This window comes from Lepus europaeus, assembly GCF_033115175.1.
Source record: "Lepus europaeus isolate LE1 chromosome 21 unlocalized genomic scaffold, mLepTim1.pri SUPER_21_unloc_3, whole genome shotgun sequence".
Classification (NCBI taxonomy): Eukaryota; Metazoa; Chordata; class Mammalia; order Lagomorpha; family Leporidae; genus Lepus; species Lepus europaeus.
This window is the reverse complement of record NW_026909008.1, coordinates 126,294-147,555: the sequence shown is the minus strand read 5'-3', so window position 1 is coordinate 147,555 and position 21,262 is coordinate 126,294. Positions and strand designations below refer to the sequence as shown.

The following is a 21,262-nucleotide window of genomic DNA, read 5'->3' as shown; positions in this document are numbered from 1 at the left end:
ATCAGCTCCATGCCAGTCCGCGGCCCCGTGCACCTGACTTTCATCCCGCTCCGGAGACTGCTGATTACAAGTTGGTACCAGGCAGGGAAGAAACATGGTCACGAGGCTCAGGGCCCAGACTCTGGAGTCAGCCGTTCATTTATCCAAACCCCGGCCCTCCCATTGTGAGCCGAGTGACGTTGGACTTCCACTTCAGTGCTCTCAGGAGACCTCACCATGCGGTAGTGTGGGGTGCTGACTTGAGATAACGTTCCTGCAGAGGTTAGCTCAGTGGCTGATAGGTTTCAAAGGCCCGGCTGCTGGCAGCTGTCTCTGTTGCTATTGATGTTATCGTGGTTGTTATCATATCGCAAAAATGTCCTGTTTGATGGGCGCCCGGCTCTGCTCTTTGTCTAGCCTAGCACAGGGAAGATGGGGCATTCCAGGGACTAATCCCCTGATCACCAGCCACCTGCTGCTTCCTCCAGCAGCATCTTCCAATCTCTGCCTGTGTCGGCCGTCCCTCCACAGCCTCCCTGGCTCTCAGCAAAGGGGCAGATCGGCACCCAGTCCTTGTCTTCTGCTCTGTTTGCAGCCGGCCACCATGCAGAGGGCTTTTCTGTTGTGAGGGCTTGAACTTCACGTTTTAAACACTGAACACCGAAATTGAACATAACGGGGTTTTAAAGCACAGCCATAAAGGAAGTTTTCACAGAGAAAGTTCTGGATGACAACTTCAAAGCACCTGCTACATCTCACAGCACCGTGTCCCTTTGAAGTGTGAGCAGATTGGCTTTCAAAGCGACTAGCCCAAGGTCCTCATCTCCGCAGATGGACAGGTTTTGAGCGGCCTTCTCGAGAGGGTGTTGCTGCTGAGTTCGTCTGCCGTTTGCCTCCAGAGCAGGTGCCTTTACATCACGTGAGCCTCCCGGGAGCCTGGGTTCCTGCAGTTGGCTCATTCTTCCCCTTTGTGAAGGAGGTACCAGCCCTACAAAACCAAGCCTTCTCTCTTCTATGTATTTCCTAAAGACACATGGCATCAAGTTCATGTGAATTTTTTTGCATACATTTAATTGAAAAAAAAAAAAAAAAGAAACCAAATCTGAAACAGGAGAGATTATGGACATTCAAATCTATTACAAGAAATTTTTTTTAAAAATCTATTAGTTTAGTACACTGTGAAATAATAGTAAGAGGCTGGAGTCGTCATCTTTTTTCAACTCTATTTGGATTTGACTGACTTGATGGCAAAGAAGTCCAGGAGGCATGTGTACTTATTATGCTCTCCTGGTTTTCCTGCCTAAACCGAGGGTTTAGGTTCATAACATGCATAACTTGGAGCCAACATTGTAGCACAGGAAGTTAAGTTGTCACTGGCATCCCATTTCTGGGTGCTGATTCAAGACCCAACTGGTCCACTTCTGACTCAGCTCCCAGTTAATGCACCTAGGAGAGCAACGGAAGATGACCCAAATACTTGGGTCCCTGCTACCCACGTGGGAGACCCAGATAGAGTTCCTGGCTCTTGGCTTTGGCCTGGCCCAGCCTTGGCTGATGTGGCCATTTGTAGAGTGAACCAGCAGATAGAAAATCTCTCTAACTTCCTGTCTCTGTCATTCTGCCTTTCAAATAAATATTTTAAATAAGTAACCTAATGTGCATCCATACCTAGAATTTGTTCAGTCTCAGAATGGTGTTAGTGGTCACTTTTACTACAACTTCTCCATGGCTATATGTGTGTGTGTGTGTGTGTATTTTACTTTATACAAATTTTCTTAAAATTTGTAAAAATTTTTTCAAAAAGAAAAATTGATTTTATTTGTAAGATGGGAGACAGAGAGGGAGAGAGGGAACACTCTTTGATTCCCTGGTTTACTCTCCAAAAGCCCAAAACAGTCAGGTCTGGGCCAGGCCAAAACCAGGAGGCAGGAATTCCATATGAGTCCCTCCTGTGGGTGCCGGGTGCCCAAGGACTTGAGCCATCATCTGCGGCCTTCCAGGGTGCGCGTGAGCAGGAAGCAGCAGGGACTCCGAGCAGACACTCCCACCTGGGACGCGGCGGGTGTTTCAAGCAGTATCAACCACGGACTTGTATCATAATTTTGATCTCTCCTTGTCTGGCCTTTCCCGCTTGGAACTTTTTTCAGGAGGGACTCATGGGAGCTATGTTTCCAGGGTTTCTTCCTCTTTGAGATCGGTGCCCTGCTGCTTTTGAACTTGAACGTGTTAGCTGGATATGCTGTTCAGGAGTTGGTGGCTGCCCTGTTGTCTCCCACCATCGAGTGTGGCTGCTCACTGCCATTACAGTGACTCTTTTGGAACCGGATGTGTTCCAAGGGCAGTGAGGCGGCATTTTGCAGACCCCTGGCTGCCCAGGGTCCTCCACACCTCCATTCCCCACCTCTCCTATGGAGAATGTATGTGTAGGAGTGAAAGAATTTAAACATATATGTAAATGCATCCCACTTTTCTAATTACCAAATTGTGTCCATGCTAGTTCAGGTTGAGTGGCCCTTGTGGAACAAGATTGCGAGCAGGAGGGTTTCCAGATTGTGGAACGTTTGCATGGATTCTGTCAGTTGAACATCCGTGAACTGAAATGCTCCAGGGTCTCACTTTGAGCCAACATGTATTGAATTTAGAATTTTGGAGATTTTGGATTTTAGGTTTGGGGAACCTATCAAAAAAAAAAAAAAAAAAGTAAAGGAGCCAGCACTGTTGCACAGTGGGTAAAGCCATATGTGTGCCAGTTCAAGTCCTGGCTGCTCCAATTCCAAACCATCTCTCTGCTGTGGCCTGGGAAAGCAGTAGAAGATGGCCCAAGTTCTTGGGCCCCTGCACCGGCGTGAGAGACCCGGAAGAAGCTCCTGGCTCCTGGCTTCAGATCGGCACAGCTCTGGCCATTGTGGCCATTTGGAGAGTGAGACAGCAGACAGAACCCCTTTCTCTCTCTAACTCTGCCTTTCAAATAATTAAGTAAATCTTAAAAAAAAAGTAAGGCAGAAAATGATGGTCCCCATAACGTGAACCTCTAAAAGAACCCTGTCACTGGCTGGTGTCTGTTTTCTCAGACTGTTTGCATGCACCTACACGCACATATGTGTGTTTTCTGACATGCTTCCTTTCCCTTAAACATGTTTCTTGATATTGACCCGAGGCAGTACGAAAGTTCTACCTCATTCTTTGTAGGGGTTTCCTGGGGATCTGTGAATGCCCATGCTATTTGTTATTTAATCCATTTATTGATCAACATTTGAATCATTCTCTCCTATAAAGGATGCCTGACTGATCTTTGCACACTTAAGAATAAAGCATAAATTCCTAAGATGGCTGGGTCCAAAGATGTCCATATTGTTAATTCCTTTTTTTTAAAATGATTTTTTAAAAAAAATTTATTTGATACACAGAAAGGAAGCTCCCATTCACTGGTTAACTCCCCCAAATGTCCACAATGGCCAGTCTGGGCGCTCCATCCAGGTTTCCCACGTGGGTGGCGACTACTCACACCAGCCACCACTGCTTCCCAGGCTCTGCATAAGCAGGGGGCTGGCGTCCAGCTCGGGTGCTCCAGTGTGGGATACAGGCATCCTTCCCGCTAGCCCAGATGCCTGCCCTCCCCTGTTCATTTCTAGCTAGCCATCACCTTCAGAGTACATCTTCAGGCCACCCCTGTCCCCACCTCTGCTGCCAGCACGGCCTCAGCCCAGTACACTTTCCACCCCGCCCACCTCCCACAGTGCACTGCGCATTCCAGGGCCAGCGCAGTCTCTGAAACAACAGAGATCAGAGAATGTTGGCTCTGCCTGGTCCCTCCGTGGCCTCTCATGGTGCACAGAACACAATCCAGACTGCTCCACAAGGCCAGCAGAGCCCTGTCCCACACAGGCTCTCCCTCCTGCCCGCCTTTGTCATGGGGCACGTGTGCCCTCCAGCCACTTCTGCCTCCCGGCCCCTGCTCTGCTGTTCCTGCCTGGCATGCTCTTCCTCCCCACCCACCGATGCCCCGCCTTCCTGAGCATCTTCCGCTGCGGCTCTGGCAGCCCAGTCACTCTGTCCCACCATCCAGGCTGGGGCCTGCCCTCCCAGTCCTGGCCACGTCTGGATGCCCCATTCATTTTTCTTTCTGCACCTTCTGCCAATCTCCCCCACCGCCCCGAGTGCTCTGAACAGGGCAGAGGGTCTTGCCGTCCCATCCCCCACACTGTTACCTCAGCCCTTAGCACACGTGCGTGCATGAGTACATTCACAAGGGGTGGCCGCCACGTGGCGCTGCCATCGGTGGAGCCGTGACAGTATGCAGCGAGGGCCTCAGGCATCAGGGCTCTGCCACTTACTTACTGTGAGAAGCTGGACCGGCTTAAAGGCTCATGGCCTCTGTTCCTCAAGTTTTGGGGACCCCAAAAAATTCAGTCGCTGAAATGTGGGGTTGCAACATTGTGAAGGTAATGAGGAGGCCAGCTCAGGTGTAAGAGTCTGGATACTGCCCCCTCCAGTCCTGGAACTGGAACTGGCTGTGGTCAGGGGCTCTCCAAGGCCTTAGACATCAGTGGGGACTGTTCTGGGCTCTGGGAACACCTGGGGTTTCCTAGGCCGAGGCCGGAAGCCCCTGCAGGCTGGCACCCGTCTTCTGATTTCCCCCACCCACGTGACTCAGAGAAGAGTATGGAGATGCAGAGACAGAGACTGGCCCTCTGTGGCTTCTTCACGCAGGCTCGTCTGCCCCACCGCCACAGCCCAGCAGGACTGCAGCTGACTCTCTTTGAGAACGGGGCTGGGCTAAGAACAGGAGCCACAGGGTTGTCCTGTCTCACCAGAACTCAAGTTGTGGCGGGGATTTTTCTCCTGGTCTGTCGGGCTTATTGCAAGGATGAGACAGGCACCGGTCGTGTGTTTACGGAGGACCAAGCTGTGGTCTCCTCTACAGGACTGCCAGTTCTGTAATCACTGAAAGCGAGGTTGAGCTGGCTTTCCCTGGGGAGGAACAGTCACCATGTGGACCCCTCCCTGCACCTACTCACTACAGTTGGACTTGGAAGGTGTGAGCCCTGACCTGAGTCTGGTTCTCATGAAGGTTTCTTGGGCCATCTCCTGCAGCCGGAACACCTCTGCTCCTCGTGGCTTTAACTAAAATTGCCGAGAGGAGCTTCTTGGGAAACAAAAGGTGTGTTTCAGCTTACGGGCCGGAGGCAGCAGTTCAGGAAAGATCGGGAAGCCCGAGAGTCCAGCACCCATGGAGGCTGGTCACTCGGCTGGTGTGGGGGCGTGATCATGTGGTGAACCCCCAAGGACAGGACGAGAACCTAGGCCAGACTTGAACTCTGGTCATCAAGCTCTTGTGAGAAGCCCCCTCCAAGGGCACATCGCCAAGTGACCTACACACTTCCCACCTGTCAGGTGTCCACCCTTATCCAGCAGCTGCTCACAGAGGCATCAGAGTTTAAATGGCTGCATGTGGTTTTATTTGAAAGGCAGAGTGACAGAGAGGGAGAGAGAGAGAAATCTTCCATCTAATGGTTCACTCCTCAAATGCACACAACCACCAGGGCTAGGCTAGACCAGGCTGAAGCCAGGAGCCCGGAACTCAATCTGGGTCTCCCTCGTGGGTGGCAGGGACCCACATACCTGATCCGTTACCTGCTGCTTGCCAGAGTGCACCACAAACAGGAAGCTGGAGTTGGAACGAGAGCCAGGACTTGTACCAGGCACTCCAGTATGGGATGCCGGTGTCCCAAGCAACATCTTAACCACTGTGCCAACTGTCCATCCCTTGTGTTACCTTGTAAGTATCAAATGCTGGGTATGTGCTCCTTGTCATCCTGGGTGGCTTGGCCTCAGCGCACTTGATGTTTGGAGCAGATTCCCCCTTGTTGTGCAAAGCTGCTCTGTGCATTCCAGGATGCCTAGTGGCGTCCCTGGCTTCACCTGCTGGGTACTGAGAGCACTGCCACGGCAGTTGCCACCCAAAAGGTTTTTAGTCATTGCTGTCTCCTCCAGGGAGAGTTGCAGTCATCTCTGGTTCAAGCCATTGCCTTAATAAAACTTTAAAAACAAATTTTTTAAAAATTTGCTTCTATGTATTTGAAAGGCAAAGAGAGAGACAAAGATTTCCCATTTGCTGGTTTACTCCCCAAATGCCCTCAACAGCCAGGACTGGGCCAGGCTGAAGCCAGGAACCCAGAACTCCATCCAGGTCTCCCAAGTATTGGAACCATCATCTGCTGCCCCCAAGGGACACGTTAGCAGGAAGCTGGAGTTGGATGTGGAGCCGGGATTCAAACCCAAGGACGGTGGTATGTGTTGCAGGTGCCCCAAACAGCATCTTAACTGCTGTGCCAAATGCATACCCCATTAATAAGACAATCCTGTGAGGCAGAGAGTCAATTGCCCGTGTTTAAGCACGTCCAAATGCATCTCAGAGACATGAAGTCACTTTGCAAGAGTCACTGCACTGATGCCGCCTCCAGGGCGTGTGGGTGCATTTCACCCGTGCTTGCAGCCACCACTCTGTCGCTGACAGTTGCTCGGTCGTTCAGCAAATATCTACTAAGCACCCGTTATGTGCCATCAGTGTCTTAGCTGCTCACTGCTACTTGCTCTGGGGGGTGGGAGGGAGAGAACTGTAAAAGGTAAACAGGTGTATTAGTTCTTCCTGCTGCTACAAAAACACTTACCATGACCGTGAACTCAAGTGGATTTTGCTGATCTATAATCAGGTGTTGACATCTCTGTGTTCCTTTTTGAGGCTCTGGAGTAAATCCATTTTTTTTAAGCTTCTAGTCTGACCAGCTTCTTTAATTCCGTGCTTTCTTTCTCCCGGTTCAGTCCAAACCAGCGTTCTCAGTGGCCCTGTGTGACTCCTGTATCTGGCCCTCAGGTTCACCCTCTTAGACAAGAGGCTCCGCCCTGGATCACTTGGGACTGACCCAGCCTCTGTTCCTTGCATCTGCTTAGATGTCTAAGGAGATCGGTGGGCCCCGTCTATCTCTTGGACAAAGAGCCCACTATGTACTTGGACACTCTGAACTTTGGTCCCTCCTGGGATTCTAGCCACAGGTAGTGCACCACCCACTTGATTTTCTGCCAGAGCACACTTTCTGACAGCGAAGCTCCTAATCATCACATCTTTTTGCAGCCTGGACCAGCTGAGAGTCGCCCAAATCGTCAAATCCTAGTTCCTCTTCCCTTAGCAGCTCTTCCTCCAGTCTCTCTGCTCTTGCCTCCTACTCTCAGCTGGTAGAAGCAACTTCAACACCTTCCGTGGAAACCTGCTGAGTCCATTTCCAGGCTCATCACTTACCAGTGTGCTTAGCCTGTAACTGCAGGCACAGTTCCGTGAGGGCTTTGCTGCCGCCTAGCAGGGTTCCCTCTCCCCCAGTTTCCGGTTCCCCGGACCTGAGCCCTCAACAGCGGCACCTTTGATGTCTGTATTTCAATTAATTATCTAATTAGTTTGAAAGGTAGAGTTACAGAGAAGCAGAGGCAGAGAGAGGGGTGGGGGGGAGAGGGAGGGAGGTCTCCCATCCACTGGTTCACTCCCCAGATGGCCACAACAGCCAGGGATGGGCAGAGCTGAAGCCAGGAGCCAGGAGCTTCATCTAGGTCACCCACATGAGTGTAGGGGTCCAAGCACTTGGGCCATCTTCTACTGCTTTCCAGGCCATAGCAGAGAGCTGGATCAGAAGTGGAGCAGCCGGGACTCAAAGCGGCACCAATATGGGAGGCTGGCACAGCAGGCAGCAGCTTTACCCCACTATACCACAGTGCCGGCCCCAATGTCTGTCTTTCTATCAAGCAGTCATTTTAGGATGATTTCCCTGACATATTTCAGGTTTTCTATATGGAGTTCACTTCCTCCTAAGCCTTCTCTGACTGACAAGTTCTAGAGATTAGAATCTAAGTATCTTTGAGGAGCCATTATTCAGCCTACCATAAATATAAAGGTTTATTGGTCAATCATCAAGCCTTCACCGATTGATTCTCATTTCTCCAGAAGTATGATAGATACGACAAGGGCTATAGGGCTAGTAGAGCTAGGTTGACTCCACGTACTGGCTCTCCCTGGCTGTTCAGTTTATCCTCTTTCATCTCATCACAAATTTAACCAAGCCTTTTTTTCCCCTTTCAGAGAAATGTCCTGGTTTGGATGCTACATTTTTCTGGTCACTCTAAGTATAGTTCTTAATGCCTGACCTACAGTCTCAGGAAGAAAAAAGAAACATAAACATTTGTTTTATCCAGCAGTTAATAGTTAAGTTCTAAAGTAAAAATATTAACGCTTGGCCTATAATCCCAAGAAGACAAAAGCATCGTTAAAAAAAAAAAAAAAATCCGCAGGCAGTTACAGTCAAGTGGGAAATGTTCTGACATTTCACATTTAGATGCTGTGCCGCACCCTGCTAGAGGCAGGACAGCCACCAGCAGCTCCCTGCCGGCGTCTCACCGGCTGCACTTTCAGGGTCGTTTGGAGGCCCTTGGGATTTCATTTGCAGAGCTGGCTTCTGGGACCAGCAGCCTGAGCATCATTGGCTTCTTAGAAATGTAAATTCTCAGGCCCCACTGAGTTAGAGAATCTGAGGATAGGTCTCCACAATCTGTTTTGTATGAGTTTATGTTTGTATGTATGTTTGTGTTTCTAAGTATGCATTTATCTAGTTATTTTCACTTTTATTTGAAAGACACAGCGAGGTCTTCCATCTACTGGTTCACTCCCCCAGATGCTCACCACACCTGTGGCTGGGCCAGGCCAAATCCAGGAGCTTGGAACTCCATCTGGGTCTCCTGTGTGGGCGGCAGGGATCCAAGTACTTGAGCCATCACCTGCTGCCTCCCAGGGTGTGCAGTACCAGGAAGCTGGAGCAGAAGCAGAGGAGCCGAGACTCGAACCAGGCACTCCAATAGGGGATAGAGGTGTCTCAAGCAATGATATAAGCTGAGTACCAAATGCAAAAGCCCTCCCCGACAGTCTGTTTTACCAAGCCTAAGGGTCATCCCTCTTTCTCTCTCTCTCTCTCTCTCTCTCTCACACACACACACACACACACAGCATCTCAGGTATACAAACACCACCATTGGTACTGTGAGCACTGCTCTGGCCAGAGAGTCGCTGGCTTTCCTCTGCTCTTGGTTTTGACCTTGTGGAAGGTGAGTGCGCTGGAAACAGATCTTTGGTTCAAATGACTTTCAGAAGAACGGCCCGCCAAGTGCCTTATCTCACTGTGCATCTCTCTTCCTGGCTTTTGGCAGGAGCTGAGAAGAAGCCTGGAACTCAGTGCAAACGCACAGAGGAGACAGGGGGATTGTCCCAGTGACGACTATGACTCTATTGAAGAAGACGTCACCTCTGAGCCCGAGCCTGAGCCCGAGGGCTGTCCTGGAGGTGACTGCCCTCTGTCCACTGGGGACAAGGATGCTCCTGAGGACCGGGAGGCAGGTGGACGTCCCCCGCACGGCGCGGACACCCTCATCGTGTTGGAATTTAACCCCGCTTCTCAAAGTGAGTTCTGTCTTCCGTGGCATTTCGTTGCCTGTGGCGTCGCTGGTTCTAGCAGGAGGGCTTCGGCTTGCAACGCTGTTTTGAGTTGCGCTTCCAGGGTGGAGTTGTCCATCAGGTCCCTGTTGACTATGGAAGGAAGACTCCTGGATGCTTCCTGAGGCGCCTGAAACTCCAGGTGGCAAATGTATGGCGAGTACTCGCGGGCGCCGTCCCAAGCCTTGGAGGGAGTGTGGCCGTGTCTCCCTTCCAGTTGGCTCACGCCGGGAAGTTAAGCCAAGGGGACTGTTGCTGGCTCAGATGACAGTAGGGCTCGTTTCTCTTCTCTTTTTTGGTGCAAAAAAAAAAAAAAAAAGCATTGAAATCTACACACAATTTTATTTATAATATGCATTTTCAGTGAACTTTCTCATGATCCCTTGTATGCACTGATTTCAAAATGATCTGCTCCTTTAATGCCATTTTCCATGAAGATTTTGGGGTTCCCTTCACACTTAATAAATGGTAAAGACTCAGTATGCATTGACTATTATTATCATCGTCTTTTAAGGAGGCATAATAAATAAAGGATATTGTGATTTTTTTTATGCCACCCATATGTTGGGTTTGGTTACAGCAAGGCAAATCTCTTTCTCCAATATCTCAGTCTTATTTCTGCTCTTTTTTAAAAAACCATTTATTTATTTATTTATTTGAAAGGCTGAGAGAGAGAGGGAGACAGAGAGAGGTCTTGCATCTGCTGATTTGCTCCCCAGATGGTCACAACAGCCAGGGCTGGGCCAGGCTAAAGCCAGGGACCTGCAGCTCCATCAGAGTCTCCCTCGCGGGTGGCAGTGACCCAAGTGCTTGGGCCGTCATCTGCTGCCTCCCAGGGTGCACACGGGCAGGGAGCTGGACTCAGAAGCTGGACACCAACATGGGAGGCTCCGAGGCAGCGTCTTGGCCAGCACCCGCCTCTCCACCCCTTTCTGTCACTCTCAGGGATCCCTCCCGAGCCGTCCAGCCTCACTCTGCGAAAGCACTTTCTGCAATTACAAGGAGAGAGGACAGAGGGGGCCCTTGTCTAGTCCTTCTCAGATCTACTCCGGCGACGCTGTGAGATGACGGCCAGCAATGCCTCCCTGCTCTTTTCCTGGGGGACCCCCGCCCCAGCTCTGCTACAGGTGGTGGAGGGAGTGGCGATCATTAGGCACCGCCCTCATTTCTGGTGGAGAAGCCAAACAGCAGGGAGGCCTGCGTGTTCAGAGCTCACCCGTCAGGCATCAAGCTGAAGCTGGCAGCCAAGTCCTGAGTCTCGTGATCTAGGGTAAGGGCCCCACAATTCCTGGCTACAAAAACGCTAATAGTGGCCGAGACCAAGAGCGTACCATGGACCCAGTGCTGTTCCCGAGTTCCATGTGCATTCGCTGGTCTAATTCTCACAGCAGGTGCAGGACCTACTATTATTATTCCCATTGCACGAAAGGAGAAACTGAGGTGCGAGGAGGTTAAGGATTTTACTAGAGAGCACAGACATAGTATGTGATGGAGGCAGGCCCTCTAGCTCCAGGGCCCTCATGCTTTATTTCAGAGTTTATAGAAAGGAAGCCATTGATTCTGCTTGGACCCAGGAGGCAGCACCAAACCCGACAGACCTGTCCAAGCAATCAAAGAACAGCCCAGCCTCAGAAAAGCTCCTCTCGGTGGCATTCAACTTCCCAAGGGAGCAAGGCTAGGAAAGGCGTGGACCACCATGCGGAGCATGGGGATGGGCCAGGGTTTCCTCAGGTGCCTTGTTGGGAGAGGGGGGAATCATCCTGGGGGATTGTTGGCGTTCAGTTACGCTCACTGCCTTCCTGGGGTGCCAGTCACTGTTCTGTCCCTCCCAACCCTGCAGGTCACTTCCAGGAGAACCTGCAGCTCTGCGCCAGCCTGCCCCTACCATCGCACCCATTGTAACAGGGGTGAGAAAAGGCCGACATAGCCAGCTAGACTTCGGTAGGATCATCTCTGCTTTACATACACACGTGCACACGTGCACATGCACGCACACACAAGATGCATGTGTCTATGTTTCTTTACTCGATGGCAACTTGTTCTGGTTTTCCACTTCAAATCGCGATATGAAGCTTCCCTCTCAAACGTCCTTACGTAAGGCAAACATGAGTCAATGGGGAGCAACAACAACCAAACAATCCTAGCAGAACAGGAATTAATTTCTGAAGGTGACATAAAAATGGCCGAAGTCTGGGCGAGGCTAGGGCTGGGTGAGTTCTCCGCTTCTGGGCTCCATTCCAAGCCAAGAGCTTGCAGGGTCCCCACTCCACACGGGTGCACAACTCACATCAAGGTTTCTACCAGTGACGTTCCCTGGAGTCGTGCAGTGCTCAGCCTGCCCGAGTGTACACAGCAGCCATGGATATTTTTAGAGTTACAAGTATCCCAAACAGACACAGGAAGAGAGAGAGAGAGAATCTTCTGGCCGGCTGCCCTGGAGTTGGCAGCCAAAGTTCCTCACTTCAAATTGTATTATTTTCTATTCAGGATCCTCCTGTAGCCTCTCCAAGCACAGGCACCACCAGGCAGCCCAAGCAGCACTGGTCCCCAGCCTGTCCTCGGGGAGAGGAAGGGACGAAACAGGCACAGGGGATCCTCTCGGGGGAGACTCACTCCCGGGGAGCCTTCCAGGAAAATGCACAGCCAGTGAGCCCCCATTCAGGTCCCAAGGCACAGGTGGCTGTTGACAGGAGAATAAGGAAGGCAGGAGCCATCCCTTAAAAAACCAGCTGACACTGACATCCTGGTGGCTCCAGGGGGCGTGAGTCAGCTTTCCATTACTTGAACTAAAATGCCTGCAAGGTGCTCCTTAGGAAGGAAGAAGGTTTATTTCAGCTTATGTTTTTGGAGGTTCACAGTACAAGATCGGACAGACCCATTCAGCTGGTGTCTGTGCAGACAGGGACCCAACAGCAAGCCAGGAAGCAGAGAGACACAGGGTTTCGATAACCAAGCCTCTTGGGGGAACTGCCTTCTCCCAGGGTAAGCCCCAATCACCTAAACATTTCCCAGGCACCATGATTAGATCAGCTGTCCACCCTCAAGTCATCCACCAACCGTTAAACCATGACCCACTATCATAAGACTAAGGGGTTTATGTGTCTGTGGAGCCGAATCCTGATCAAATTCAGTAAAGAATAGAAACAATTCATGGTGTAAAAACACCATGGAGCCTACATCAACACACTACCAAAATTAAGCCATTGGAGGCTTCGTGGTTGTAACATCTTCATGTAAAAACCACACAAGCAGCACAACTCAGATGGGCAGACGCCAGTCACAGCGTGTTCCTTAGAAGAAATCTAATACTGGACACGCCCACTTAGAGACAGTGACAGCACAATCTCTTCCTCCTTCCAGAAAGCAGCAAAGTCCCTTAGCTAACCCAGCCAGAGCCAAAAGGACCAGACGGAACAGAATGGAGAGTAGAACTCAGGCCTGGCAGGTGAACCTAGACGTGGGACCCAGCCCCATGGGTGCTCTAACCCAGCACCACTGAAGAAGCAGCTCTCGTGCTGATTAGAATAAAGGCAACACCAGAAAATCAGCTTACACTCACCCATGCCGGCCAGTCCTGCACACCTTCCTGCCTCTCCTTGCCCCTTTCCCTCTCGCACTCCTTCTCTCACACATACACACACGCATGCACACACGCACACGCATGCACACACACTCACCTCTCTCTCCAGCTCCACGGCCCCAGCCTCTCACCAGCCTCCCTGCCTCCATCAGTGGCAGGAACATCTGCAGAGCTGAGATGTGCCACCTTCCATCCGGGAGCCTCCAGTCGCCTGCCTTCCCACTGGGATGCTCCTGCCTTAACACACAGACTCCTACAGGTGCCTGTTCTCTGTGACACCGCAGTTTCGTTTCTTGGAATTCATCTGCCACGTGCGCATAATGACACAAGGTCAAGATCATTCGTCACAGCCTGATTTTAATAGCAAAGGGTTGGAAATAACCTAAATTTCCATTAATTAAATCAGAAATGTACATTCAATTTTTGGAAGATTCACCTTCATTAAAATGAACAAGACAGCTCTCTCTCTCAGAATATTAACCCAGAATATGAATAGTTATACCGAATGCTAACTCTACACAAAAGACGGGGCCCCCTACTGAAACCCAAGGCCCTCGGCTGTGGTGGACTGAATGCCCCCAGGGCCCCTCCTGTCCAGGGTGGGCTCCTGACATTCCCCCACCAGACACTGTATCCGCTGTCCACTGCCACTGTAACAACTTGTCACCAACGTGATGGCTTTGCCAATACAAAGTTTGCATCTTCAAACTCTACCGCCTCACTGGCCAGCACCAAGGATTCAGCACCACCCTGTTCCCACATGGCCGCTCCAGGGCACGTGCCACCTCCTTGCCCTTTCTGGCCGCCCCAGGCCACCCCCATTCTTTGCCTTCCTGCCTCCCCTCTGGAAGCCACCCCTGCCCATCTCTCTTCTTCACAGATGCGCCTCTTGCTCTGATGACAGCTGGGAAAGCTCTCCATGAGACAAGGACGGAGCCCATTTGGATCAGCTGGGACGGCCTCTCCATCTCAACCCCTCCATGTGGTCACCTCTGAAAAGCATCCCTCTCAACCCCGGGCAAGCAACACGGTGCCAACTCCTGGTGTTTATGATATGGACACGGTGGACAAGAGGGACGTCACTCCACCCATTACAGCTGCCCATGGCTCCAGCTACTGAAGCACCTCTCGCCTCCCATCAGACGGATCCATCCCTGTGCCCAATTCCTACCCAAACCTTCGAGGCTGACCTCTACAGCCCCCTCCTCCATGAAGTCCTCCCTGATTCTCCCAGGCAGATTCCGTGATGCTGAAGACCCCGCTTCATGACCCTTGTCACTCGGCATTTGAATTATGTGTCTCCGTACCCGTGGGGTCTTCAAAAAGTTCATGGAAAATGTGTGTTATGGAAAAACTATGCACAGGCTTCAAAACCTTTTTTGCACCAAAATAAACATTTTTAATTCCAGTTTTTGTCCCATGAACTTTTTAAAATTCCCTCATATATCTCTCAGTAGTTTGCAAACAATTTAAGAGTTAAGAACTGACTTTCTAAACCCTTCTTTCCTATCTTCAGTTGTATATCTTATAAGATGTGTTTACTTATTTGGAAGGTAGAGTGACACAGACAGAGAAACAGACAGAGAGATCTTTCATCTGCTCGGTCACTCCCCAAATGGCTGCAAACAGCCAGGGCTGAGCCAGGCCAAAGCTGGGAGCCACGAGCTCCATCCTGGTCTCCTGAGTGGGTTGCGAGAACTCAGGTACTAGGGCCTCTATGTCCTGCTTCCCAGGCACACGGCAGGCAACTGGATCGAAAGGAGAGTAGCTAGGGCCCAGTACAGCTTGCCGGCATCACAAGCAGCAGCTTACCCCAATGTGCCACAACCCCAGGCCTTATTTATTTTCATTTTTATTTGAAAGGCGGAGATAGAGATGAGAGACGGACAGACGGGCAAAGAAAGATCTTCTGTCTGCCAGTTCCCTCCCCAAACACCCACAACAGTCAGGCCTGGGCCAGACCAAAGCCAGGAGCCCAGAACTCCATCATGGTCTCCTCATGGGTGACAGAGCCCCAAGCACTTGGGCCATCCTCTGCTGCTTTCCCTGGAGCATCAGCGGGGAGCTGGACTGGGTAACTAAACCTGTGGCACCCTAATGCTGGGCACGTCCCCACCATGCACCACGATGCCTGCTGCACACCAGGGTCTAACAAACACTGGTGGAGCGAATGATTGAGTCCTTTCTATCTGACTACAGTATGCACTGGGTGCAGTGCGCAGCCCCAAGTAGGCTTTCACAAGCACTGCTAACCATCATGGCTGGCCCACGACGCGGACTGCACAAGTCAACACATTCATCCGCCTAGCTGACATTAGCAAGCATTTTCTGTAGAAGCCCCGCCTTTCTCATTTCATGTTCCACAGTAACTCTGCAGGCAGTACTGCCGTATGTGTTTGGGTAGCTCGCACTGGCTGCTGGGAGAAACAGCTCCACGTCATGGAGGCTTCTTTGTCAGCTGCCTCATCAGCCTGCCTCTCCTCCATTCAGTGTCTCAGGGACCCAGGCCCTTTCCGTAGCATTAGCTGTGCCACACACGGGTTCCTCAAAAAGTTGGTGGGAAATGGAATTCCAAGAGACATTTATTTTGGTGCAAAGATGTTGAAACCCACAGAGCTTTTTCATAATACTCATTTCCCATGGACTTTTTGGAGATCCCTCTATGCATGGATTTCAATTTTTTTTTCTGCACCATAATAAACTTATCTTTACATTCAATTTCCCAAGAATTGCTTAAAGTCCCTCAGATAGGAAAGCGATGCTGCAGACTCACTCACCCCAGCCCAGAAGTGACATCTATCTCTTCCTCTTGTACCCAACTGGTCAGTCTGGTCCAGTGGCCAATCCAAGGGCAAAGCAGCCTGGGAAACCAGAGCAATGAGTGGCTACTGTCACACAAAGCAGCCATAGCTGCAACGAGAATTTCCCCACCTTACAGCTGCAGAAACAGAGGTCGGAGGAACGGAGACCCCGCCCCAGGGCTTCCAGCTCGTGCATGCCAGGGGCAGAGTCAGCTCTCTCTCTCTCTCTCTTCTCTTCCCTCTCTTTCTCTATTTATTTATTTCATGTATTTGAAAGGCAGAGGAGAGAGACAGAGAGAGAGGAATCTCTCATCCACTCCCCCAAATGCTCTCAACAGCAGGGGCCTGGGCCAGGCTGAAGCCAGGAGCCTGGAACTCCATCAGGATCTCTCACGTGGGTGGCAGGGACCCAAGTACTGGAGCCATCACTTGCTGCCTTAGCAGGAAGCTGGAGCTGGGAGCAGAGCTGGGACTCGAACTGAGGCACCTAGCTAGGGGATATGGGCTTCCCGAACAGCTTCCTCACGGCGCTGCCCACCCTCACCCCGGCAAGGCAAGCTCCTGACTGCTGCTCTTGCACATCTGTGCGTACGATGCACTCACAAACTAGACCACCACGAAGACACAGCCTGGGGTCCCTGCGGCCTGGGGATGAGACAGCGCCCCCCAGCGGACAGCCCCCCCCCCCAGGAGGCAGCGTGGAGTTGGCTGGGTCTCGCCACCCCACCATCTGTTTACTGAGCCCGGTCGCTGTCAGTTTGTTCACTGGCGGCTAAATGATGGCACGAGACAACTGCTGGGTGCTGATTCTTCCCTCCAGACTGCGGTGAGAGGGGAAACAAAACCTAATTTTTTTTAAGCAAGCATCAGATGAAGCCTGAACAAAACCAATAACTCTTTGAAGACAAGCAGCTCCGGAGCCTCCCACAGACGCTCTCTGGGTGTCATTTCTGGGGTTTATTCAGCACTTGTTTACTGTTGGGAGAGAAATATTGCTCCCCTCCGGCCGCCTCGCCTCCCCTGGCCGCCACCTTCCCTAGCCAGGGGATGCCTTGGCCCTTGTGGTTGAAAATGTCATAAAAACATCCCCAAGCCTCCCAGGCCCTCAGCCCAGCCTCGGTTCTGCAGATCCAGGGTCCTCTCTCCAAACCCTGCCAAGCCCTTCTGTCTGGGCCCTGCCTTCCAGCAGCGGCTGCTCCACACTGAGACTCTCGCAGTGACAAGTCAGTTCCTCAATTGTTCAGGGTTGATTACTCATGGAGTGAACTAGTCAGGCATTTTGCGTTTGCTTTCCCCGCACACCTCCTTTCTCTGTGGGCTTCCTGCCACTCTCCACCCCCTCCACTGGCTGGCCAGCATGGAAAAGAAGTTTGCATAACTCCAGGGCTTCAAGGCCAAGTTGCTGGTGCCCCAGGTGCTCGACCAGGCCGGGGCCTGGGACTCTGGATTGCCCGTGTCTGCGCAGCCTCTTCTCTTGGCAAGGAAGCAGAATTTCCCATCCGTCTTCCGCAAAAAGACAGGGACTTTTGCCCCCAGGGCTGCCCCTGTGTGCTCGACAACAGCCTGTGTGCACGCGTGAGCGTGTGTGCGCCAGGCAAGGATGTTGTCAGCCGCCGAGTGAGGCTTGGTGGCAGGCGCTGTCTCTTCACAGCACGAAGCACGTCAAGGGACAGCCTGTGATGGCAGATCTAATAAATACAATGGCGCTTTTAAAAAACAAACCAGAGAGAGAGAGAGGAAGACGGAAGGCAAGTCACCACCCTCCCATGAAACAGTCTCCTCAATCGGCTTATCCAATGTGAGAATTGGCTTCAGACAAGGGGCCTCGTCCAGCCACAGCCCCCCACTCCCTGCAGGACTGTGAGAGCCACACACAGGCTCCTGGGCCCTCGGGACCAAGAACAGGCACTGGGCTGCTGGAAGGAGACCCGAGGGCAGCTCAGGCAGAAGCAGAGGGGCCCTGCTCTGGCCACCACCTGCTGCAGCCTGGAAGCCCGGTCCCCACCCCACTCAGCCTCCTTTAGCCTGAGACAACAGTAAGGGTCCTGGGGCCTGTGTTACCAGTGCAGTGGGTTAGGTTAAGTTGCTGCCTGCGATGCCCGTTTGACCCCTGGCTGCTCCCCTTCCCAGCCAGCTCCAGACTAATGCACCTGGGAGGGCAGCAGAACACGGTCCAAGTGCTTTGGGCCTCTGCCACCCATGTGGGAGACCTAGATGGTCCCCTGGCTTCCTCCTGGCCTAACCCTGGCTGTTGAGGCCAACTGGGGCATGAACCAGCAGAAGGGAGATCTCACCCCCACTTCCTGTAACTACGCCTTTCAGGTAAGTAAAGTCACTCTTTAAAAAAAAGAAACAGTCGGGGTCTTGCATGAGAGAATGACATCAGCTGAACTCCATGCTACCTAACCCCTTGACTTCCTTCTTGCATTCAATCAACAAACATTCATTCAGCACCACTTACAGGCTGGAGGCTCTGGGGAATCTGTAGTAAATCAGACATGAAGTTCTCGTTCCAACGTGGCAGCTAGACAGTAAACAAGCAAACAGATAAACAGCAGATGGTGATGTGCACCCCGAATGAAACAACACAGCCTGCATGATGGAGTGCCCCAGCGGACGAGGTGTCCTCCGTGAGGACAAGGCGGCCATGTGAAGATCCAAGGGCAGAACCTCCCAGGCAGGAGGCAGGTCAGGTGCAAAGGCCCTGCAGCAGCCATGAGCAGCCCCTGCCCGAGGAGCCACAGGGGCCGTGTGGGCACTGGGGCAACTGAAGGGTGGGGCGGCACTCGAGGTCTGAGCAGGCCTGGAAGCGCTCATAGGCAGGGCCGAGGAGCAGAGACATCTGGGGCTGGGGCAGCGCCCCTCGCAGCCCAACTTCACGCCTGGGTACCCAGCCAGGCCCTGTGCTGACTCCGCCCTGCAGTGCCTGATCTGCCTCAGAGTCCCAGGAGGGAGAAGCTCGGGTCACATATCCGGTTTGCGGGGCCAGTCAGAACGCCCAGAAGGGGCACGGCCAGAAAGAGCTGGGAAAAGAAAGCATGGCTGCCCGCAGTGGTGACGGCTTGAGTTGGGGAATCTGAGAAGCTAGATGGGGCTGGGAAGGGCCCTCCCAAGTGCCCGCTCCTCAGCTATGCCTTGGGGTGGTGGGCAGCGCCCAGCTTCGCTCCTCCTGCAGCTCGGGCCTCCTCTCTCAGACTGGGAAGCCATCGAGGGCAGTTTGGGCATCCTAGAACCCCCGTGTGGCTGGGCCTCGGTCAGTGCGGGGGGTGCCCTGGGAGGAGCAGGGGCTGGAGGGGAAGGGGGCGCATAGGTGGAGGAGCAGGGGAGGGGTCCTCAGGCTGCAGGGGGGAGAAGGGGGCTGAGAGAGCTGGAGGGAGGGGCAGAGACGAAGAACCCACAAAGGAGAGAGCTGGAGACCAGGCAGAGAGGGAAACCGGCCATGAGCCAAGGAGGATTGGAATCCAGCTTTGGCAGCTCTAGCCTGCGGGTTGGATTGGCTCACTAGGCTCTCCCATGATGGGCAGGGACCCAAGCACTTGGGCCATGATCTGCTGCGTTCCCTGGTGCTTTAGCAGGGAGCTGGATTGGAAGCGGAGCAGCAGGGACAAACTGGCTCTCGGATACGGGATGCAGGTGTCGTAGGCAGCGGCTTAACCCTCTGCAGCACAACGGTGGCCCCCGGAATGACTTGGTTTTAACTCAATCGCTTGTGCAAAGACCCCATGTCCAAATAAGCCACATCTGGAGGCACTGAGGGCTAAGATTCCAGCATATAAATGGGGGGGGGGGTAAACGCAAATCAACCCTTCACATCACCTGCCTTCTCTGTGCCTCAGTTTCGACACCTATAAAATGGGCACCTTCCGTGGCGGATCCTTCTGGGGCATAGTAAGCCTTAGTGCATGATAGTTATTATGGCACTCTAATGCCCTCCAAAAATGTCCACGCTGTACTCCTAGGAACCTATGGATATGGATGTGTTACTCTACACGGCAGAAGGGACCTTGCAGACGTGACCGGGGTTGCAGATGGAAAGATCATTCCAGAATACCCAAGTGGGCCCCACGAAATCAGGAACTACAGAGAACATCCCCTGGACTGACCCGACAGTGGGAGACACAGCCACAGCAGGACGAGGGCTTCGCCCACTGGGGCTGGCTTGGAGGATGGAGGAAGGTGAGGGCACCAGGGAGCCCGGAGAGCACCCCTCCCCCACCCCGTGCACAGCCAGCAGGGAAACAAGGACAGCAGGCCGAGCACTCCAGGGGGCTGGGTGCTTCCCAGAGCCAGGAGGCAAAGACCCCGCCTCCAGCGCTGCCTGCCAGCACTTTGGCTTGGAGATTGCACCAGACCCATGGCCTGCAGAACTGTAGGGTGATTGACAACACGAGCTCGGGGTCGCTGGGGACAGCAGCCGCAGGAAATGGGCACATTCTGAAAACACTATTGAGGTGGGAGGGGGTGATCTGATTGACCAGATGGAGGCCAAGCTGCCATGGGGTCCCAGGGAGGGGCATGCAGCACCTGGAGGACCCTTAGGGCCAGGGCTGGAGGCTGCACGCTGGCCTTCTCCTTAGGAGTCGGCACAGTGTCTGAGCATGGAGAGGAGGGCCAGGGTGTCTCTGTGCCCACACAGGGAGATGCCTGAGGGCCCCTAGGGATTGAGGGAGCTCCCCCACATCTCCACATCACAGACCCACCCCTGCAGTCATAACCCTGACCGTGGCAAGCTGTGCTTCCCCCAGATGCGATCCTTGGCCTTCCATGGTGAAAAGAACTCCGCAGGGGGCTGGTGCCATGGCACAGTAGGTTAATCCTCCGCCTTCAGCACTGGCATCCCATATTGGCGCCAGTTCTAGTCCTGGCTGTTCCTCTTCCAATCCAGTTCTCTGCTATGGCCTGGGAAAGCAGTAGAAGATGGCCCATGTCCTTAGGCCCCTGCACCCGTGCAGGAGACCCAGAGGAAGCTCCTAGGTCCTGGCTTTGGATCAGTTCAGCTCTGGCCATTGTGGCCATCTGGGGCATGAACCAGCGGACGGAAGACTCTGTCTCTTCCTCTCACTTTCTGTAACTCTGCCTCTCAAATAAATTAAAAAATCTTGAAAGAGAGAGAGAGAGAGAGAGAGAGAGAGATCTGATTAAGTTAATGATAGAGAGCGGAGGAGATCAGCTTGGATTTTCCCAGGCAGGAGGGCGAGGGTCAGAGGGAAGCAGAAAACGGGGTAACAGAGCCAGGGGGTGCATGGAGGGGCTTTGTAGATGGAGGAGAGGACCCAAGGCCCGGAGTACAGTCAGCCCCTAGCAGTTGGGAAAGGTAAGTTAACAGATCCCCACCCCCACCCTGGAAGCTTCCAGAAGGAATGCAGCCCCTGGTGA

At 52.7% G+C, this 21,262-nt stretch overlaps 1 protein-coding gene and 1 long non-coding RNA gene across 8 annotated transcripts in view; one reads left to right on the top strand and one right to left on the bottom strand.

Annotated features, from left to right (window-relative positions):
- LOC133754329 (katanin-interacting protein-like) overlaps positions 1-15,805 on the top strand; it is a 38,535-nt gene extending 22,730 nt beyond the window's left edge. Inside the window, exons 3-5 of one of the 6 annotated variants that reach the window (XR_009865199.1) lie at positions 9,223-10,775; positions 11,346-11,446; positions 13,966-15,796. Coding sequence is in view for 2 of the 6 variants with exons in the window: in XM_062184788.1 (XP_062040772.1) it covers positions 9,223-9,472; positions 13,966-14,081 (366 nt within the window). In the remaining 4 variants the exon portion in view is untranslated. The other 5 variants (XR_009865203.1, XR_009865200.1, XR_009865198.1 and 2 more) reach the window with 5 other exon arrangements.
- LOC133754330 (uncharacterized) overlaps positions 1-21,262 on the bottom strand; it is an 84,019-nt gene that overhangs the window by 18,759 nt on the left and 43,998 nt on the right. Inside the window, exon 3 of one of the 2 annotated variants that reach the window (XR_009865205.1) lies at positions 4,318-9,795. This is a non-coding gene — a long non-coding RNA (uncharacterized LOC133754330). Of the gene's footprint in view, positions 1-1,096; positions 9,796-21,262 lie in introns of those variants that run through there. The other variant, XR_009865204.1, reaches the window with a different exon arrangement.